This window comes from Felis catus, chromosome F2 (assembly GCF_018350175.1).
Source record: "Felis catus isolate Fca126 chromosome F2, F.catus_Fca126_mat1.0, whole genome shotgun sequence".
Taxonomy (NCBI): Eukaryota; Metazoa; Chordata; class Mammalia; order Carnivora; family Felidae; genus Felis; species Felis catus.
The window spans coordinates 82688120-82708061 of NC_058385.1; the positions used below are offsets into that span (position 1 = coordinate 82688120).

At 59.9% G+C, this 19942-nt stretch overlaps 1 protein-coding gene across 1 annotated transcript; it reads left to right on the forward strand.

The window, feature by feature from the left end:
* The first annotated feature begins 1719 nt into the window (after nt 1–1719).
* GRINA (glutamate ionotropic receptor NMDA type subunit associated protein 1) lies at nt 1720–5028 on the forward strand. The gene is made up of 7 exons (XM_011291510.4): nt 1720–1854; nt 2828–3185; nt 3271–3383; nt 3452–3652; nt 3770–3898; nt 4066–4209; nt 4310–5028. Exons 2-7 carry the CDS (start codon nt 2852–2854, stop codon nt 4457–4459), a joined length of 1071 nt encoding a protein of 356 aa, XP_011289812.1. The 5' UTR covers nt 1720–1854; nt 2828–2851; the 3' UTR covers nt 4460–5028.
* Nucleotides 5029–19942: the final 14914 nt, after the last annotated feature.

A 19942-nucleotide genomic window follows, 5' to 3' on the forward strand; every position in this document is an offset into this window, starting at 1 on the left:
GGGGGCTGAGGACCTGCCCAGCCTGCACCTCAAGTTGCCCACCGAGCGTCCCTGGCCTGTGCCTCCATCGTCGCTTCCCCAGATCCCTGCCCGAACCTCTTAATCTCCCTCTGCCACTCCTGCACGCCCCACTATCCATCCCCGACAGAGAGGGCAGGGTGAGCCTCGTAAAGCGCCACAACGGCCGCCACAGCTTGAGTCACTCGCAGCAAAAGCCGAAGTCCAGGCCCTGCCTGACCAGGCCCCAGTGCCCCCTCTGTCCCCATCTCCCATCCTCTTCTTCCAAGGCAGCAGATCACTCCTACCTCAGCACCCATGCACGGGCCCTGCCCTCTGCCTGGATGGGCCTCTCCCACCCGACCCCCACCCCCATGACTCCCCTACCCCACCCTTATTGTTAGATTTCACCTGAACCTCAAGTCTCTAAGGACCTCTGACTTGCGTAGGCCCCATCCGAGGCCCTGACTTCAACTTCATATGGGTCATTTTTTAATTCTTTTTCTCAGATTGGGCCCCTCAAATTGTATGAGCTTCTGGTTCTACAGAACCTGAATCTATCCCTGCCTGCTCTATATTTTCCCTTCTCGTAGAACTCATCACCTGCTAACGTACCATGTAACCTACCTAGTACACGAGTCCCTGACGTAGAGGGTCGGCCACTGGCAGCAACGTACTGGGGTAGCTCCGATCTTTACGCTTTCAGGAATTCTTGTGAACAAGCTGCTAAACCGGTGGTAGCTTGGAATCAACCGTGATGGGTGTGTTTGTGACATTAGCACGTGCAAAAGTTTGAGATCAGGGCTTCCCCTGCTAGCTGCGGGTCTCAAACTTTGAACCAGCACACCATGCGTACAGGAGAGAACATCTTCCGGGCCATTGCGGGTCTGGGAGAGGCCAACCGTGGCACAGGAAGGTCCCCAGGCACCGCTGCAGAAATCGTCCATGGCTGTGGCAGTCAGCACATCGTCAAGAGGACCGCTGAAGCTAAGGGAAGACGCTGACTTGGCCTCCAGTCCTGGCAATGAAGCAGGGCTGAGAATGCCACCTTTACAACCTAAAGACGTGATGAAGACAGGAAGGATAAAAGGCCCAGGACCCCACTGGAAATAGTACTCAATGGTTGCTAGAGAGGATGGAGCAGTTAAGCCATCAGGCCTCTGGGTTTGGGATAGACTCGGACGAAAGGGCAAGGGAAAAAAGAAAGCGTTGCTTTAAGACCAAGGAGGCATAGAGAGTCCTTGGCAGACTCTGCATATGCCAGATTTAGGAGGACATTTCCCAACTCCCTGAGCCGAATCGGCCAGACCAGGCCTTTGTCTGTAGGGTCTCAGCCCTCACGGCCCAAGCCTACCCTTAGGTGGGACGCAGGGCGCAGGCCTGGGACCCGGAAAGGAGCCAGTAAGGCGGCCACAGTGGGTAGGATCCAACCGGGAAAAGCCCGGCCCTCCCTGCAGAGCGCCGCCCGCAGCCCGGCTCCACCGCCCCCAGGCCCCGCCCCGGCCTGAGGCCCCGCCCTGTCGCGAGGCCCCGAAGCACCTCCCGAGCCGCAGGCCCCGCCCCGCGCGCCCGGCCCCGCCCCGTCACAAAGCCCGGGGATCTTCCAAGCCGCAGGCCCCGCCCCGTCACAAGGCCCCGCAGCAGCGTCTCCGGGCCGCAGGCTCCGCCCCGCACCCTCGGCCCCACCCCCGGCCCCGCCCCGTCACAAGGCCCCGCAGCGTCTCCCGAGTCGCAGGCGCAGGCCCAGCCGAGCCGGCCGCCGAGCGGGTGCTGGTGTGGGTGCGGGCGCAGCCGCCATCGACCGCGCGGTCGCGCACCGGACACCGTGCGCACCGTTCCGGAGGCGCCCCGCGAGTGGTGAGTCCCTGGCCCGAGCGCGGCAGCGTGGCTACCCTCTCGGCCGCCGGGCCGGCCGCCCCCGCGCGGGCCCTGCGCAGCCGAGCGGCGCCGCCGAGGGTCAGTCGGTAGGTCCCGCCGGGGCGCACGGCCCGCTCGGGCCGGGCGCGGCGGCGGCGGCGGGCGGCAGGGGCCGGGGGCGGCAGCGACGGGACCCCGCGTCCCGAGCGCACCCCCACCCCCGACCGGGCCGCCGGGCCCACCCGCCCTGGGTGCGGGCTCCGAGGCCGCCGCCCCCACCCGCCTCGCCGTCTCGCCTGCTTTGTTCCCCCGCACGCCCTCTGGTCGCTTCCATCCCCCACACACCCCCGCACCCCGCTGTTCCTGGCGTACCCTCCTGGCAGGCACCCCGGCAAGCGGATCCGGGCCTGCTGCCCCCACCTGGGGAGCGAGGGACGGTCGGGCCTGCCTTTGGACAAGGGTCAGGGCTCTCGCTGCTCACAGATGGCCTGGGGATTTCCTGGGATAGAAATAGCCGCCGGCTCTGGCCCCTTAAAGCTGCTTAAGGGGCGGGTTGCGAAGGGGAGGGTCCGGGCACACCCCCACACGTCCCTGACCGCGCCCCCAGCCCCGACCCGGGCTGAGCTCTGACCCAGGAGACGCGAGCAGCGGTGATAAACCTCCTCCAGTTGCTTCTAAGAAACAACCGAAGCCAAAAATCCCGAAGCCGACGAAGTCATCATCTTATCTGTCCCCTCCTCCACTTTTGGGGTCGTCTCAGAGCGGCCCCTTGTGAGGCCCCGCGCCCAGCTGCCCAGTCCCCACTGGCTCTCCAGATCCTTTTGCTCAGGCTGGGCTGCCAGTGGCCCTGGGGGCAAAAGTCATGAGTGCCCCCCCTTTGTGTCCTGGTTCCCTGCAGCAGGTGGGGCGGGGCGGCGGTGGCTGGTTCCGGGGACTTGTCACCGCAGGGCTGACTTCTCTCTCTCTCCTCTAGGGGGAGACCACAGAACCTGAGGCCATGCCCCATGAAAAGAGTTTCTTGGTGTCTGGGGACAGCTATCCTCCCCCCAATCCTGGATATCCTGGGGGGCCCCAGCCCTCCATGCCTCCCTACCCGGGGGCCCCTTACCCACAGCCCCCTTTCCAGCCTTCCCCATATGGCCAGCCAGGGTATCCCCAGGGCCCCAGCCCCTACCCTCAAGGGGGCTACCCTCAGGGCCCCTACCCCCAAGGAGGCTACCCTCAGGGCCCCTACCCTCAAGGGGGCTACCCGCAGGGGCCGTATCCGCAGAGCCCCTTTCCCCCCAACCCCTACGGACAACCACAGGCCTTCCCGGCACAGGACCCTGGCTGTGAGTAGTGGGGCGGAAGCAGGGGGGGAGGCAGGGGCTCTAGGTGCCCTCCAGTGGCACTGACCCAGCCCATCCTGGTCCTCAGCACCTCAGCGTGGAAACTATCATGAAGAGGGTCCCCCGTCCTACTACGACAACCAGGACTTTCCTGCCACCAACTGGGATGACAAGAGCATCCGCCAGGCCTTCATCCGGAAGGTGGGCAGAAGAGGCCGGGGAGGGCGGGGGCCGCGCTGGGCGGGGCTCTGAGCTGGCTCCCTCCCCAGGTGTTCCTGGTGCTGACCCTGCAGCTGTCCGTGACGCTGTCCACTGTGGCCGTGTTCACCTTTGTCGGGGAGGTGAAGGGCTTCGTCCGGGAGAACGTGTGGACGTACTATGTGTCCTATGCAGTCTTCTTCGTCTCCCTCATCGTCCTCAGCTGCTGCGGAGACTTCCGGCGGAAGCACCCCTGGAACCTGGTTGCACTGGTAACCCCGCCCCTGCCCCGCCCCCACGTTCTGGGGTGGGGTGGGGCTCCCGCCAGAGGAGGATGGGGGTGGGGGGTTGGAAGCGGCTCCCCAACCCAAGGCTCCCTCTCCCCACAGTCCATCCTGACCGTCAGCCTGTCCTACATGGTGGGGATGATCGCCAGCTTCTACAACACTGAGGCGGTCATCATGGCCGTGGGCATCACGACAACCGTCTGCTTCACGGTGGTCATCTTCTCCATGCAGGTGAGGGGCCCCCCGAAGGCAGGGCTGCGGAGGGCCCAGAGGCCTCCCAGGGGCCCGGCACCCAGAGCCTCGCCCCCCACCCCACCCCACCCCGGCCCGCAGACCCGCTAGGACTTCACCTCGCGCAGGGGCGTGCACCCAGAGCCCCCCCTCCCCCCTGCCCGCAGACCCGCTACGACTTCACCTCGTGCATGGGCGTGCTCCTGGTGAGCATGGTGGTGCTGGTCATCTTTGCCATCCTCTGCATTTTCATCCGGAACCGCATCCTGGAGATCGTGTACGCCTCGCTGGGCGCCCTGCTCTTCACCTGCGTGAGTCGAGGCGGCGGGCGGCCCCCGGGAGGGGGGTTTGGGGGGGGGTGCGCAGCGTGCAGGCTTGTCCCTCAACAGCACCCGTTGCCGTCGCCTGCAGTTCCTGGCAGTGGACACCCAGCTGCTGCTGGGGAACAAGCAGCTGTCCCTGAGCCCGGAGGAGTACGTGTTTGCCGCGCTGAACCTGTACACGGACATCATCAACATCTTCCTGTACATCCTCACCATCATCGGCCGCGCCAAGGAGTAGCCCGCGCCCGGGCCCCGCTCAGGTGGCCTGGATGGCCTGGACCCTGCCCCTGGTGTGGCAGTGCCATCATACCTCCCCTCTCTCTCTCTGGGCACCGCCTGGGAGTGAGGGGCCCCCCCTCCGACCCTCCTGTGTGTATACTGCAGATACTTCTGTCTGGACCCGCCGTGGCCAGCATGGCCCCTTCTAGCCCTCCGGCCCGCCACAGGGCAGCGGGGCCAGGTCTCCATGCCTCCTCCTGCCCACTCACTGTTGCATGAGCCCTGTCTGCCAGCCCACCCCAGGGTCTGGGGGCGACACCAGGTCCCAGGGGAGAGGGGTGAAGCCAGGAGGTGCGGGTGCACGTCTCCCCTCCGGTTCCAGCCCCCCCCCATGCCTGGCATAGAGAACCCTCTCCCTCCCCTCCCCTCCCCCGCCCCGGAGCGCTGCCCTCTGGGGGCCTGAGGGCTGAGGATCTTGTCCCTGTGCTGAGCCCTGAGGGCAGAGAGATTGAGAGTATTTCAGGGGAGGAGGGCGCCTTCCTCTCGTCTTGCTGTCTTTAAAATTCCAATAAACGGGACCTTCTGCTCTCTGCCTTCCCGTCACTGGCACGGCCGCTTCTGTGGGTGGCAGAAGCTCTCAGCATCACCAGGTAGAGGGAGGAGCGGGTTGGCCTGCTAGGAAGGGGAGCTCAAGGACAGAACAGCAACCAACCCTTCTCCACCTGCACCCCACCCACCACCTCCCCAGCCGCATCATAGGGTCTAGGCCTAAGACTGGGACGGGAAACTGAAGGCCTCTTGAGGTTAAGTATGGGGCCAGGGGATGGTGACTTTGCCCTGCACTCCTGGGAACTGCACAACAGACGAAGGGCTTGCGAGACCCTCACCATCCAGCCCTGGGCCCGGGAGCAGCACAGGCCACTGACAGAGCAGGCCCATGGTGCCCCTCACGGTCCGGCTCTGCCAGGCCCCAGCGTGCCCACCAGTGCCCGGGCCTGCCTCAGTCAGAGGCCGTGCACCTCCCCATGCCGTCCCCATGAGACACCTGCAGCCCGGAGCCCCTGGCGGAAAGCTGGACAAAGACTAGGGGCTTGGCCAGTGGGGTCCCTCGGCCTGCCTCTTGCACCTTCTTCTGGCCTCGCCTCAGTCCCAGCTTGTTCTGGGTACCCCACCCCCACTCTTGCTCCCTCACTTCCGGGCCCTCGCCCACCCTAGCTCCAGGCTGCGCATCCAGAGGCCAGCCAGCTGTCCCTGTCCTCACGCCCCGAAAGAGGGGCTCCTGCATGGCCCAGGGCCCAGCTCCCTCAGAGGAGCCCCCTGCCCTGAGATCACCACGGCCTTCCCCCTGCGGGGCCCTCCCATCCAGCCTGGCTCGAGAGCCCTCTCCTGGGGCCCCTCCGCCCGCCAGCCCCCCGCCCATTAACCCAATCCTTTAACCGGCCCAGCAGCCCAGCGTCTGTGAAGGGACCCCCGCACCGCAAGGTGTCTACAGGCACCTCGACTGGGGCCTGAACCGAGTACGTCCTCCCCGCCAACCTGCTGCTGTGTCGTCGTTGCCAATGGCCTCCACCCCGGCCACCCAGGCCAGAGCCACAGCTGCCCTCTGGCCTCTCCCTACCCACCTTCCCCTGCCAGGGAAGGCCTCCCCACGCTTACCTGTGGGCTCACATCCACCAGCCCTCTGCCGGCCAGGTGTATTTCCAAAACCCCGATCGTACCACCTGCCTGCTTGAAACCCTCTGATGGTCACCGGTGGGATGAAGTGCACCCTCCTTGCCCAGCACACAGGCCCTACCATCTGCCCGCTGGCTGCCCAGCTGGCCTCCCCGTCCCCTCGCCGCTCAACCCCCAGGCCTGACCTTGCACGGCCTAAGCCCCAGGCAGGCCCCGCTTCCCCGGGGCAAGGCTGCGCACCACGGGGCCCCTCCTGGAGTCCACGGTGGCTTCATGTGACACCGTGCTCCTCTGTCACTCTGCCAGGCAGGCAGCACGGCTCCCCTCTGTCCCCTCCCCTCGGCTGCGGGCTCCTTGAGCAGGTGCCCCGCCCTACCCGGGGCTCTAAGCATGCAGGAACCCGCTCAGTGCTCGCTCACAGACCCATCAGGGATTCGTGCCGAGGAAGAAACACAGGGTGCTCACATGGTGAAGGAGAATATCGGTTGAGGTGAACGAAAGTCCGGAATAATGGCCAAGCGTAACATGCAGGGATAGTGTTTTCTCAAGGAGCTGGAGGAGCACACGCCCGGCTCCCCCGGGACGGCCAGGGTTTGGAGGTGCGGGGCAGGGGCCGGACGAGGGCCAGCAGCAAGTCCCTGCTTCCTTACGCCTTCCCCACGTCACCCAGAAGGGCCAACCCCCCTCATAGGTCCTTTCTAGCACCACTCCTGTGACCCCGCGGCTCCCTGGGGTCCGAGGTCCCCTCGCCGCACTGAGCCATAAGCTGGGCCTGTGCACGTGCAGCCGTGTCCAGTGAGCTTCCACCCAAGGGCACCGTCATGGCCAACTATACTAAGGCCAAAGAAGGCTAATTTATTCTCCAACCGAAGTGTCTATTTACGCAGGTCAGCGTTAAATCCATTCTCGTTCCAGAGATGAACAGACACAGTGCGCACCTCCGTCACGCTCCTCGCCGAGCAACACGGCCAGTGGCCGTGCAGAGCCTCGCGGAGAGGCCGGCATAGGACCCCAGCTCTCTAACGCCCGGGGCCAGCACCCGGTGCAGGCCCAGGCACAGCACAGGCGTCAGCCGTAGGATGAATGCATGAACTTACGTGGCGCTGGCTGCCCCAGGACCAGGGACAGAGACAGACTTGGCTTTCAGGACTTTGGCTCAGCTTCAGCGTCAGCGGGAAGGCTTTTCAGGAGGGCGGACGGCAAAACTGACAGCCCGCGAGAACGCACTGAGGCACATCTGGGACGACCACATGGAAGAAAGGGGGGAGCGTGCAGAGTCACGGGTGGTCAGGGCCAGGTGCGGACAACCGAGGAAAGAAGGCTCCGGAGTCTGGAGTCTACCCTGTGGGCGGCGAGGAAGCACTTCCTCCAGTGAAGGGGCCGGCAGTGGTTTGAGCGGAGGCAGGACGATGAGTGCGGGCCCGCGGGGAAGGCGCAGGGCGGGGGCAGAGGAGGCACTGAGGGGAGGCCCGGCCCGAGAAGCTTGGCCTCTTCCGCCTGCAGAACATTCTGTCTCTTGACTGTTTTCGCTCGGTCTCGGGCGTGTGGGGCCCTGGAGACCTTCTAGCGTGTCCAAAATGCAGATCCCTCTCCCTACAACTTCTCAGCTCCCGTCTTCAGCCCTGAAGGCGCCTCTTCCCCCAGGGGTCTTCACCCCTCTGACCCACTTTGTGACACCATCCACATCCTCCGAAATGGCAACCTCCACGCCCTTAGGTTCTCGTGTGGCAATGCCTCCTTCCAGTCTGTGCCCTCTGTGCTCCTTCATCCCGCCCTGGCCTGCGTTCCTGTGGCCCGGCCAGCTCCCGGTCCGGGGAGGACGCTAGCACGGGTTCAAAATCCTCTCCACCCTGGGGCGTCTGGGTGGCTCAGTCGGTTACGTGTCCGACTTTGGCTCAGGTCATGATCTCGTGGTTCGTGGGTTCGAGCCCTGCATCGGGCTCTGTGCTGGCAGCTCGGAGCCTGGAGCCTGCTTCGGATTCTGTCTCTCTCTCTCTCTCTCTCTCTCATAAATAAACATTAAAAAAAATTTTTTAAAAATCCTCTCCACCCCCATTGCTCTCACGACCCGTGGCATTTCTCCTATCTCCACCCTTCTCCCGAGTCGAGGCCACAACCCCACCCGTCTTTAGCACTGCAGACGGTGATGAGCCCCCTTACATGCCTTCAAGGGACTTCCAGTCCAGATCTGGGGTCTCAACTCCCACTCTTAACACACAGGACTACTGGATAAAATACTTTTATAGTTTTAAGTACACATCGCTGAACAGCAATGCAAGAAACAAATGTGAGGAGAGACCACCTCAGCTGTGAGGGAAGAGTTACAGCCACGGGACTTGGAGAGGTCGTGCTAAAAAACATAAGACTTAGCATCCAGGACCCACGAGGGAAAGAGGCTTGGTGAGACCCCAGGCTTTTGACCGAAAGCCCGGAGGGCTCCAGCTGGGGGACTAAAGCACAGACCCTTAACCAGAACCACACCCAGACTGGATGCAGCTCTGTCCCTAGTGGTTGAAAGTAATCAGCTCCATTCTGTCTGCCTGGTAAGGAGATGACATCATCCGGAGCCTCTACAGGGTTTTCTTTTTTAACACACAAAGGCTGTCATTTAATTAAAAATTACTAGGCATTTCAAAAGACCACATGACTATTTTTCCAAGAGGAAAAATAAGATACAGAAATAGACCTGGGGGTGACTCAAAGACGGGAGGTAGGAAAAAAAGGGGAGCTTTAAAATAAATATGATTAATACGTTAAGAAAAATTGGAGGGGGCAGTAGAGAAACATGGACGAGAATATGGAGAATTCCCCGAGAGAGTTGGAATCTATGTAAAGAATCAAACTGAACGGAGGACTACAATTAGGTGAAACTAAAAATTCAGTAGCTGCATTTAAGACCAGATTAGACAAGTCAGAAGAAAGGATTACTGAGCCCAGAGGTCAATAGAAGACATCCCAACTCCCAAAGAGAGAGGAGGGGCGGACAGAGAAAATGTAGACATGTGCTTCTGCTATGAGGCAGGAGGCTGCAAGGTAGGCGCGGTTCTGGAAGGAAAAGAGAGAGCGGAAAAGGGACGTCTGAAGAGATAATGCCTGAAAAACTTCCAAAACCAGTGACACATCAACCTGCAATCTACCAAAACTGACACAAAAGCGTTATGCTGACCTCGTAAAGTTCCCCAGGTTCTGTTATGAGCCCATGATCATGCGCTGAAACGCGTCTTTCCAAAATTCACACGTTGGAGTCTAAGCCCGAGCGCTCGCTGTGTGTTCTTGTCTGGAAATCCCGTCACAGCAGGTGTAATGAGTTAGGACAAGGTCACACCGGAGTAAGGTGGGCCCCTAATCCAGTGTGTTTGCCGCCCTTATGAAAAGGGGAAACTTGGGCACAGGGGCCTTCTCCTTCTCTGGCCCCTGCCTGAGAGGAGCTGTCACTGTGTCTGCCCATCTGCCACAAGTGACAGTGGGACTGCCCCAGCTTCCTGACTGGGAGACACAGGCAGACGCTCAGGGCCGAACCCCAGAATCTGAAGGCTGAAACCCCTCGTGCTACAGGACTGTGCGCGTGGGGCCAGGGCCGATGGCCAAGGTGTCCCGGTGCTCGGGAGGCAGAGATCTAGCCAGCGGGGCCGGCCACCTCTCGCGTGCAGCCCACCGTCACAAGAATCCCGGGCCACCTCAGCAGCGGCTGGCACACAATCTACGAGTGTCACTCTGATTTGGGGTGGACGCCACCTTAGGAGCACCGCCACCCCAGGGCCACCGCCACCCCAGGGCCGTCTCCACTCTGTGCAGCCAGAGGCCTGTGATGGTAAAGAGTTCCTGGCACCCCTACCCAAAACAATAAAGATGTCAGGTGACTTTTCTCAAAAACAAAAACAAAAATATCATACTGAAGGCTCTAGCAAGTATGATAAGGCAAGAAAAAAGGGCACGTTTATTTATTGCAGCACGACCATGTAAACAGGAAATCCTCTGAAATCACCAAAAAGACGACTAGAACAAATCATAGTACACAAGGTCAACAATAAAAGAGTCACGCGGGGCTCCTGGGGGGCTCAGTCAGTGAAGCGTCTGAGTCTTGATTTTGGCTGAGGTCATGATCTCGCGGTTCGTGGGCTCTGTGCTGACAGTGTGGAGTCTGCTTGGGATTCTCTCTCTCCCTCTGTCTCTGCCTCTCTAAATTAATTAATTAAAAGTCATATACGTATTAGGACCACAAACCAAGGAAGGCATGTGGCCTCCAGAACCAGCAAAGAGCAAGGAAACAAATTCTCCCGAGATCCTCTGAAAACAAACACGGTGCTACCTACACCTGGTTTTTAACCCATCGAGACTTATGAGACTTCTCGTCTACGGAACCGTAAGATAGTAAAGGTGTGTCGTATAAATAAATTCTCATATTGCTCAAAACGTTATGTAATTGTTCACTGCTATGAACGTGAAATTTTAAAACTCTATATACGTATGTATTAACTATATATACATTAAAAAAAAAACCCATCAAGTGCTTAGGGACTATGGCAGAGGCTCCCTAAGACCACTCTCAGGTTTGATGATTCGCTAGGACTCACAGGACTTAGCATCTACTCCACTCACCATTAGGATTTATTAAAGAGAAGTACTACAAAGCAAAATCAGCAAGGAAAAGAACTCATGTGGCAAAATCTGAAGGAAGTCAAGTGCAAGCGTTCGAGGGTCTCCTCCCTGCGGAGTCACACAAGGTGAACCTAATTCGTTGGCCAAGGAGCTGTGATCACATGTGTGGAATGTCGTCGATCAAGGATGCTCACTGCAGACTCAGCGCCCAAGGTTTTTATAGGGGCTGATCACATAGGCACCCTCTGCCCGTGTTCTGTAGCAACCCCCAGACTCTCAGAAGGAAACCAGACGCTCGGCAAAGCCGTGTCGTTTGAACGAACAGCTCAGGCACAGTGCCTTCAGCCTATCGGTTCTGGGAATTGTGGGAATCCTCCTGAAATCAAGCTGCTGGATGAGAAGCAAGGGCCAGCCTTGCAGAAAGACCTTTCTCAGGGGCGTGGTCTCAGGCCTTTTCTACACAGTAATACATTTAACAAGATATGTGCAATCCACGTCCACTGAAAACGACAAACATTGCTGAGAGGTATTTTTACAGACCTAAACAGAGAAATTTACATTCATAGATCAGAAGACTTAGGGTGTCAAGAGGTCAATTCTCTACAGATTGATATAGAAATCCAACACAATCAAAATCAAAATCCCAGGGGGGTTTATTGTAGAAATTGACAAACGTCTTAAGAGTTAAATGGAAATGCAAAAGATGCAGAAAAGTCAAAACAGTTTTGAAAAAAGAACAAAGTTGGAGAAGCTATTCCACCCGGTTTCGTGACTTACTGGGAAGTGACAATAATCATAAGGAGGACACAGGTGAGTGGAACAGAATAGAGGATCCAGAAAGAGACGTACACGTATTTTTTGAAACAAATGGTTCCATCTGATGGAACCAGCAGATACCACTAGGAAAGAATCTCGATCCTTACCTTACATCACACACAAAACTTAACTTGAAATGGCGCGTAGACCCAAATATAAAAGCTAAATTTATATATTAAAAAAACCCTTCTAGATGAAAACACAGGTGAATCTCTTCACGACCCTAGAATAAGCAAATTTCTTAGATAAGACGCAAAAAGCATGAACCACTAAAAAAATCTTTGCTAAAAGCTTTTACTCTCTAAAAGACACTGCTGAGGAGGGGCACTGGGCGGCTCGGTCAGATAAACGTCCGACTTCAGCCCAGGTCATGATCTCACGGTTCGTGGGTTCGAGCCCCGCATCAGGCTCTGTGCCGACAGCTCAGAGCCTGGATCCTGCTTCGGATTCTGTGTCTCCCTCTCTCTCTGCCCCTCCCCTGCTCACGCTCTGTCTCTCTGTGTCTCTCAAAAACGAATAAATGTTAAAAAAAAATTGTAAAAGACACTGCTGAGGAAATGAAAAGACAAGCCACAACTTGGAGAAAATATGTGCAATGCACGTGTTTGACAAAGGTTTATATCTGGACCACATAGGTGCTTCTGCAATTTCAGAATCAGAAGGCGCGCAACCTAATTTTCAAAAATGGTCAAAAGACTTTAGGAACCTCATAAAAGAAGATACACAAATGGCCAACAAACACACGCAAATATTTTCAACATCGTTAGGCATCAAGGAAATGCAAGTTAAGCCACAACGAGATACCGGTCCACAACGACCAGTACAGCGAAACAGAAAGATTTACAATAACAAACATCGGCAACGCGGAACAACGAGGGCTGTCATGTGCTGGTGGCAGAAACGTGGAAGGTACGACCACTTTGGAAAACAAGTTGGCAGTTTCTTACGACGCTAAACAGCTATTTACCATACGATCTGGCAACGTTGCTCCTAGATTTTTACCCAAAGGTGTATACACAAATGTTCACGGTGGGCTTCATCCATGAGAGCCAAAAATGGAAATGACTGAAATGTCCATCAAAGGTGAGTGGATAAATTGTGACACAGTCATGTGATGAAATGCCACCGAGCCATAAAGAGCAGTGAGCCAGTAATACTAACACAGCCCCGTGAGTGGATCTCAAGACCAGAACGCTGAGCAAGAGACGCCAGACGCAAAAGAATACGCACTGTCTGATTAAAAGACCGTTAGGGGGGCGCCTGGGTGGCTCAGTCGGTTAAGCGTCCGACTTCGGTTCAGGTCATGATCTCACGATCCGTGAGTTCGAGCCCCGCGTCAGGCTCTGTGCTGACAGCTCAGAGCCTGGAGCCCGTCTCAGATTCTGTGTCTCCCTCTCTCTCTGACCCTGCCCCGTTCATGTTCTGTCTCTCTCTCTCTCTCTCTCTCTCTCTCTCAAAAATAAACAAACACTTAAAAAAATTTAAAAAAAAAAGAAAAAAAGAAAAAAGACTGTTAGGGCCAGGGGTTGGAGGCGGGACTTGCCAAGGAAGGGCGCACAAGGGAACTGTTGGCGTCACAGAAATGTTTTATCCCTCGTTGTAGTGGGGGTCACTTGGTACATACACTTGTCAAAACTCATCAGATTGTTTGCTTAAAATGGGTACATGTTATTGCATAAGAATTATACCTCAATAAAGGTGATTTTTCAAATAGGAACGTGGGGGCTCCTGGGTGGCTTAAGTCGGTCGAGCGTCCAACGCTCGGTCTTGGCTCAAGTCACGGTCCCAGGGTCACGGGATCGATCCCCCCCTTAAGATTCTCTCTCTCTCCCTCTGCCCCTCACCCGCCTGTTCTCTCCCTCTGTCTTTCAAATTAAAATATGAACGTGAAAAAAATAAAAAATAAAGTGTGAATGTGGGCAAAAGATTAACAAAACCCTTTCCTCTTCGGCTTGACAGTGTGACCTTCGGTGAACTCCCCGTGCACCCCGGTAATCAGGCAGAGGTAGAATGTTGACGGTTTGACTCGCAGCACTGCTTATGGTAACGCTTTGCCCTACTGGTAAGCGGCCCGTGGACAGGGAGCAAGTGGAGAGGAAGCAGCAATGCCCGAGGGAAGCCGTACTCTGAGCCCCCTGGGGGACAGTGGCTCTCGAATCAGGACCCCAGAAGCTCCGTCCGTGGAAGGGCCCAAGGCCCGACGACTGCCGTGAGGCGCAAGCTTTGGAGGCCAGGGCGGCTCTCGCCCTGCCCAACGTGGACCTCACCATCCTGAGTGTGAGTTGGCACCTGTGGGTCCACGGAGGTGGCCTTGTCGGCTCCGTGACTCCGTCAGAAAAGGAAGACGCAGCTGCGGTGCTGGCCGAGCTCCCTTTCCTGCCCTGTGAGCGGACGGATGCCAGGGGAGACCCCTGGCCACCTTGTGGCCGGGGCTGGGCATCCCGCAGACCGAGGCCCCTTGGGGGACACCGCAACGGCTGTTTCACAGAAGAGCGACCACAAATGGCCACAACACGCACAGTGGCAGGTCCAGCCGCATAAATCATCAGGGGAAGGCAAGTAATGGCGGGCACAGCGTATGCGCTCAACGCACACCTGCACGACCGAGGCCGCGACCGCGACGAGATGCCAGTTACTGTCCACTCGACCAGAAAAAATGCACAAGCCCGGCACATCAGGTGTCGGAGAAGTCACGCGGCACCAGGACTCACTTTGTGCGTCGGCGAGCAAGTCAGTTAGTAAGCCAGTTTGGCATTATCTTGTCAGGTGGAAAACTTGCATTTCTGCCACCCGGAAATCTGCACGTGTGCCCAGGATAAACGTTGGCACGTGTTCGTCTGCAGACACGTGGGAACGTTCGCCGTGTCACCGTTTACACTAGAGACCCCTGTAAGCGGCTAGACGTCTGCCGACGAGATTACGGGCGTGTAAATCGTGGCGCGTGCACAGAATACCGGTTCCCCTGACCTTGTCCTCTGACCACAAGGCAGGGCAATTAGAAAATTAACCATAAGGGGACACCCCGTCGTCTGGGCAGAGTGCCCAGCGCAGCACAGGAGGGCACTGATAGCCCAAGTCCCTGTGACGGCAGGAAAACCAACCCCCCACCCCCGCCCATGCTTCCGAATGCAGAGCCCCTGGTGAGAACCACAGCCTTCAGCGCTCAGGATGAAGTCACATTCTGATGTGACCTCAGGCCCCGCGTGACATGCCTGCGCGGCCACCGCCCTCGCCTCCCACTCGCCCCCACCGTGCACACGTCAGCCGCACACGTCGTCCCCACCTCGTCTTCCTTCAACCCGGGTGGATTAGATGTGAGAACGCGTCCCCCTGGAGCGCTCCCCTGACCCCCACCATCCGGGGCTCCACGCCCTTTGCCTCCGCTCCTCCAGCAGAACCCTTGCCCCCCGTGTGGCGGTGGCCTGTCCGCCGGCAGGTGCGTCCGACTTCACGTGACTCTCTAGTGGCCGCGGCACGACCACGGCTACCCCGATGCCTCGCGCGAGATGTGGCGCCCGAATGGCGCTCGACGGATCTGGCTCTTGTGGAACTGCCTTGTGCGTTAGAGAGCGTGCTGCGTTCCCGGAGCCCAGTGCGGAGGGGAAGGTGGGACGGGGACAACCCCCGGAGGGTCTGGGACACCGAGAAAATGAAGTAGCCCCGCCAGAGGTGATTCATTCACCGATGCCCGTCTTCCGGGATCTGCCTCTTTCGCCTTGTACGACGCACAGGGCGGTTTTCCTTCTGTGCCCCCACCCACCCCACCCCCATTCCACTCACGGTGCTTCGGTCCTGCTTGAAGCCCACGTGGCCTCCCGCCTGAACCTGCAAGAGCCTCTCGAGCATCGGCCTCCCCACTTCCAGTCTTGAACCAGACACACAGGGGAGGACCTCACTCCCGGCTTAAAGGCCCCCCAAAGGCTACCGTTGCCTGTACTAATCTCAGCTGTGGCTCCTGCAGCCAAGGTCGTACTGGGCCAGCGGGAGTCACGCCCTCCCTGGGCGCCCAGCCCCCTCCTCAGGCGTCACACCTGCCCTTCTGGGCGCCCCGCTGCCAAGGCTGGCCGCTTTGTCCCCTGAAGACACCGAACTCGGGGCAGAAGCTCTCGTTTATTTTGTGTCCCCAGTTCTTCACATAAGAGCCGCTCAGCAGAAGGCGGTCGGCCCGAGGACCAGCCAGGAGGAGGCCTGGGGCACTGGGGGGGACCTACACTTGCTCCTGCCAGTGTCTGGCTTCCTCCTGGATGTGCCCTAACAGCATCTCTCTACCTGTTGTCCATCTCCCCTTGGCCCTCTGTCCACCCGCTCCTCCAATGCTCCCCTTGGAAGGTCCCGATCACGGAGCCTCAGGCCCCCGCCCCTCCTGTCGGTCCTGCCCACCCCCTTCCCCCCCTGGCTGCCTCCTCTCACCCCTGCAGGCACTGCCCCCCAGGATTTCAACCTTCCTCAGGCGCCTCCTGCCTGCAGCCTCCCAAAGCAAGGCCCACTGAGGCTCCCCCTTAGCGCGAGCTCCAGATGGCGACAGGCCCTGCACAAGGACTCTACCTTGGGGGCACTCCCCTCCCGGCCCTGGGCTCAAATCCACATACCTCTTCCCCCTCTCCCCGCCCCGCCCAAGGCTCCAGTGTGTCTTTCCTCCCCCGCCCGGGGGGGGGGGGCAGGCCTGCCCCACACTCCTTCTTAGCCCCCTCTGACAGGCCTTGCCCACCCTGTCCTGAGGCGGTCCCAGGGCACGGTGGCCTGAGGTCCTCCCAGTGGCCCCTCACGGACCTCAGCACTGCCCACTGCCCACCTGCTTGCCCCACTCCCCACATCACCTCCACCTCCATCCGGCTCCCACAGGCGAACAGCAGCTGCTGCCTCGAGCACTTCCCAGGCCCTCACCCGCCTGGCGCGGCACAGACTCCAAACCACCCTGCCCTGCCCCCTGCCTACACCCCTGTGCTCCCACCGCAGCCTCCCTCGCTGATGGCGCCTCCTCGTCCCTGCCCACACCGTCCAGCCCCACAGTCCTCTCGCAGTCCCTCCGTGTGCGGTGCTGCCTCCTGCCTCAGGACCTTTGCTCTGCTTCCTCATCCCCCCGCCCTCGGCGGCAACACCGCCTCCGAGGCCCTACGGCCCACCCTGCCCATCTCTCCCCATCACCCCACTCCCCTGCACGACCCTCGCCCTCAGTGCCGGGCACCCCTCCAGTCTCGCCCACACCGTGTGCCTAGGGCTTGGAGCGCATGTGCACGCAGCTGGGACGCGTCGGATGCGGCTGCGAACGGACAGAGAAACAGCCCGGCCGGGGTGGGGGGGGGGGGTGGCCGGAGCCAGACCACAGGGGACGAATCAGTGGCCTGGCGCGGTCACTGGCCACCCCCAGTCCCCACCCTCAGCGACAGGGGGCAGAAGCCCAGGGAAGACGGTGTCCCGGCGCAGGAGTGCTACCGGTGAGGACACACAGACACCCCCACGACCGACCGGGGTGTTTACTGGAAGGCCCGCCCGCGGTGGGGGCGCGGGGGCGGGGCCTGCCGGTTATCGGGAAAGCAGCTGGGAAGTTGCGACAGGCGGGTCGGGCGTGGCCCGCGGGTGTCTGGCACGCGTCTACGCAGCCGGGTCTGCTCGGCTGGGTGCAGCGTTTGCTTTCCACTTCCACCTAACGTTTCTCGAGGGCAAAATGCACGTCAACGAACGGGACCGGCCGCGTGTATGGGCCGCACGGAAACAGTGCACGTTTGCAATAAGCACCGAAGCAAAACCCTCCGTGTTTGTGTCGGGTTCGCTCTGAGGACGAGACCCCCCCACTCCCCTGCGGCCGGAAACGTGTAGCGCACTATTCCCCAAACTGAGGCTCAGGGACCCAGACAGGCTGAAGGGGGGGTGGGGGCCCTAGGGCCCCCGTCTGAGGGACATGGGCCTCAGGCCCCTTCCTCCCGCAGCACTGGGGCGTGGGGACCCCGAGCCTCCGAAGCCCGTAATCGGGGCCAGGTGTCGGGCGCCACGTGCAAGCCTGACCTCGCAGTGACCTTCACATATCATCCAACCGGAAGACAAACTGGAGGGTGGGTGCGATCAGCCCAGCCTGCGGTGACCGCACATTCCCACGGCCACCGGCCAGCAGAAGGCGAGCTGGGCCTAAAACCAGGCCCTCTGTGGCTCACCACTTCCCTCTGTGTTCTTGGAGGTTCCTGATAAGAATTCCTTCGGAAAGGTCCGTTGCGAGTGTGCTAAGTGAGGGCTGGGCAGAGGCCGACTCCTCATCCCTCGCCCCGCGGCCCCCACCAGGAGCAGGTCGGCCCTGGCTGTGGGGCCGGCAGAGGCACCACTCAGACCCCGGTCCGTTGCAGGGGAGGCTCACGTGGCACGTTGAGTGGACACAGCCCACAGGAGGCGGGTGAGGGGTGGGGAAGCTCTGGGGGAGGGGCCTAAAGCCCAAGAGGTGCCCTCGGGGGTGCAGGCGGTGGAGGTGCCCCAGACGAGGGCTGGCGGAGAGGCTGGACTTCTGGAGGCCGAGAGGGTGGAGGACGCAGCAGAGACAGGCGGGGCCCGGGCTCTTGCCGCCTGAGGGTTCGTGAGAGAAAGTGCTGGTCGTGGACTCAGTGACACGATACAGGCTGCTGCACCTTGGGGCTCACCGGGGTCCCGGAAGGGCACTAGGGGGAAGAGAGGCATCGTTACCCCATTGGACAGATGGAGGAGGAGAGGCGCAGGGAGGAGACACAGTGAAGCGGGAGGCAGAGCCTGCAAGAGGGGGGCGGCTCGCAAGCCGAGGTCTGAAGAAGGAGGAGGAATCAAGGAGGGTCAGGGCTGGGGGGGAGGCGGCTGGGAGGCCCACCCCTGGAGCCCAGGGTCCGGAACCCCGCCGCCCGCCTGCAGCAGCCCCGGCCCTGGGCGCCCCTAGCCTGCAGGCCGCCTGGGCTCTCCCCTCCTGGCGCCTTCCGAACAAAGCTTTGTAGCTAACGAGCTCCAGAGACCGACAGAGGCCTCCTGGTCTCCGCTGGCCCCTCGGCCCTTCCTGAGGAGCGACCGAATGGACCCGTGGGGTTGGTGACCAAGTGAGACTCACAGAAGAAGACGCTGCCTCTAGCCAAGGCCTGGAGAGACCTTCCCCTGAGGCACCCCTTCCCAGCTCCGGCTGGTCGGGCCCTGCCTGGATGAGCGGGGCCATCGCAGTCCTAAGGGGACAACGTCAGGAGGGGACACCCGGTCCCTCAGAAACCTAGGGGCACATCCTCAGACACTCAGCAGGCCAGTTAGCGCCTGCCTTGTTTCTTCTGCCAGCATATCTTCTCCAGCTTCATGGGGAGAATGCTTCTAGGAAAAACAAAATTTAAGGGTTGAATAAAAACCGTATTCACACATTTGCTGAGCACCTACCATGTGCCAGGGCCTGCGTTGGACTCTAGAATGCAGACAGAGTGGAGACCGTACGGCGGGGCCTTTGTCCTCTCCTGGGACACCACCCTGGGTCTTCTCTCTGAACAGAGCCGAGGGCCAGTGGGGGGTCAGAAAGACCCCCTCCCCTGGCAGCTGTGGGAGACACACACACACACACACACACACACACACACACACACACACGCTGCCTGAGCAGGGGTGAGGCTGGAGGCAGGAAGAGCAGGTCAAAGAGCAGGCTCCAAGACCTGCACCAAGCCCCAGCCCCAACCGCTGGGAAAGGTGGGAAGACCCGACTGGCCGTGGGGATCCGGGCGCCCCGGGGAAGGTCTGGACCAGGCACCGGACATGGAGGGCTGTGCACCGGTGTCCCCACCTGGAGGACGGAGACTGTTACAACACTGCCCGGCACACGGTAAGCACCCAAACCGAGCTGGCCACGGCCCTTTCATTGTCTGAAGTGAAGGAGAGGGAAAGGGAGGGAGGAGTCGCGGCTGGCATCCAGGAGGGCACTGCACTCGAGTGCCAGCTGGATCTGTGGGAGCACAGACTGGGCAGATTCCCCCCAGGAGCTCCTTGTGGGCCACAGGGTGGGACCCCAAGGCTGTAAGGGGCACAGCAGGCAGCACGGAAATGATCACCCAGCCAGGATTGCTAGGACGCTAGGGCCACGGGCAGCACGGTTCCTTCCCTGGGACCGCCTCCCACAAGCCCAGAACGGCACGCCGCAGCTCGCAGCTCGCCCGTGTGGACGGAGGTAGGAGGGGGTGTGGACAGAGGGCTCAGGTTAAAGGTCCCTGTTCTGTAGCAACTTTTTGCCTTGAGAAGATGGCTTTTACGAGGAAACTGACAAAGAGTCCCAAGCCAAGAAGGGAGCAAAGATCCCCTGAGGCCTCGCCAAGCTGCTGGGCTGAGCGGAATCTCAGGAGGCAAATTGGAATGGGGACAAACTGTGCAAAGCCAGTGACCCGAGACCAGCAGTGGAGACGCCTGACTCAGCACCAGTGGGGACACTGGAGGTGTGTGTGAA

Bases quoted from the DNA above. Each gene is read 5' to 3' on its own strand.
- GRINA (XM_011291510.4), top strand. From the start codon at position 2,852: ATGCCCCATGAAAAGAGTTTCTTGGTGTCTGGGGACAGCTATCCTCCC. The intron at 3,186-3,270 runs GTGAGTAGTGGG...CCTGGTCCTCAG, and splicing joins CCCGGCACAGGACCCTGGCT to CACCTCAGCGTGGAAACTAT. The intron at 3,899-4,065 runs GTGAGGGGCCCC...CCCTGCCCGCAG, and splicing joins TGGTCATCTTCTCCATGCAG to ACCCGCTACGACTTCACCTC.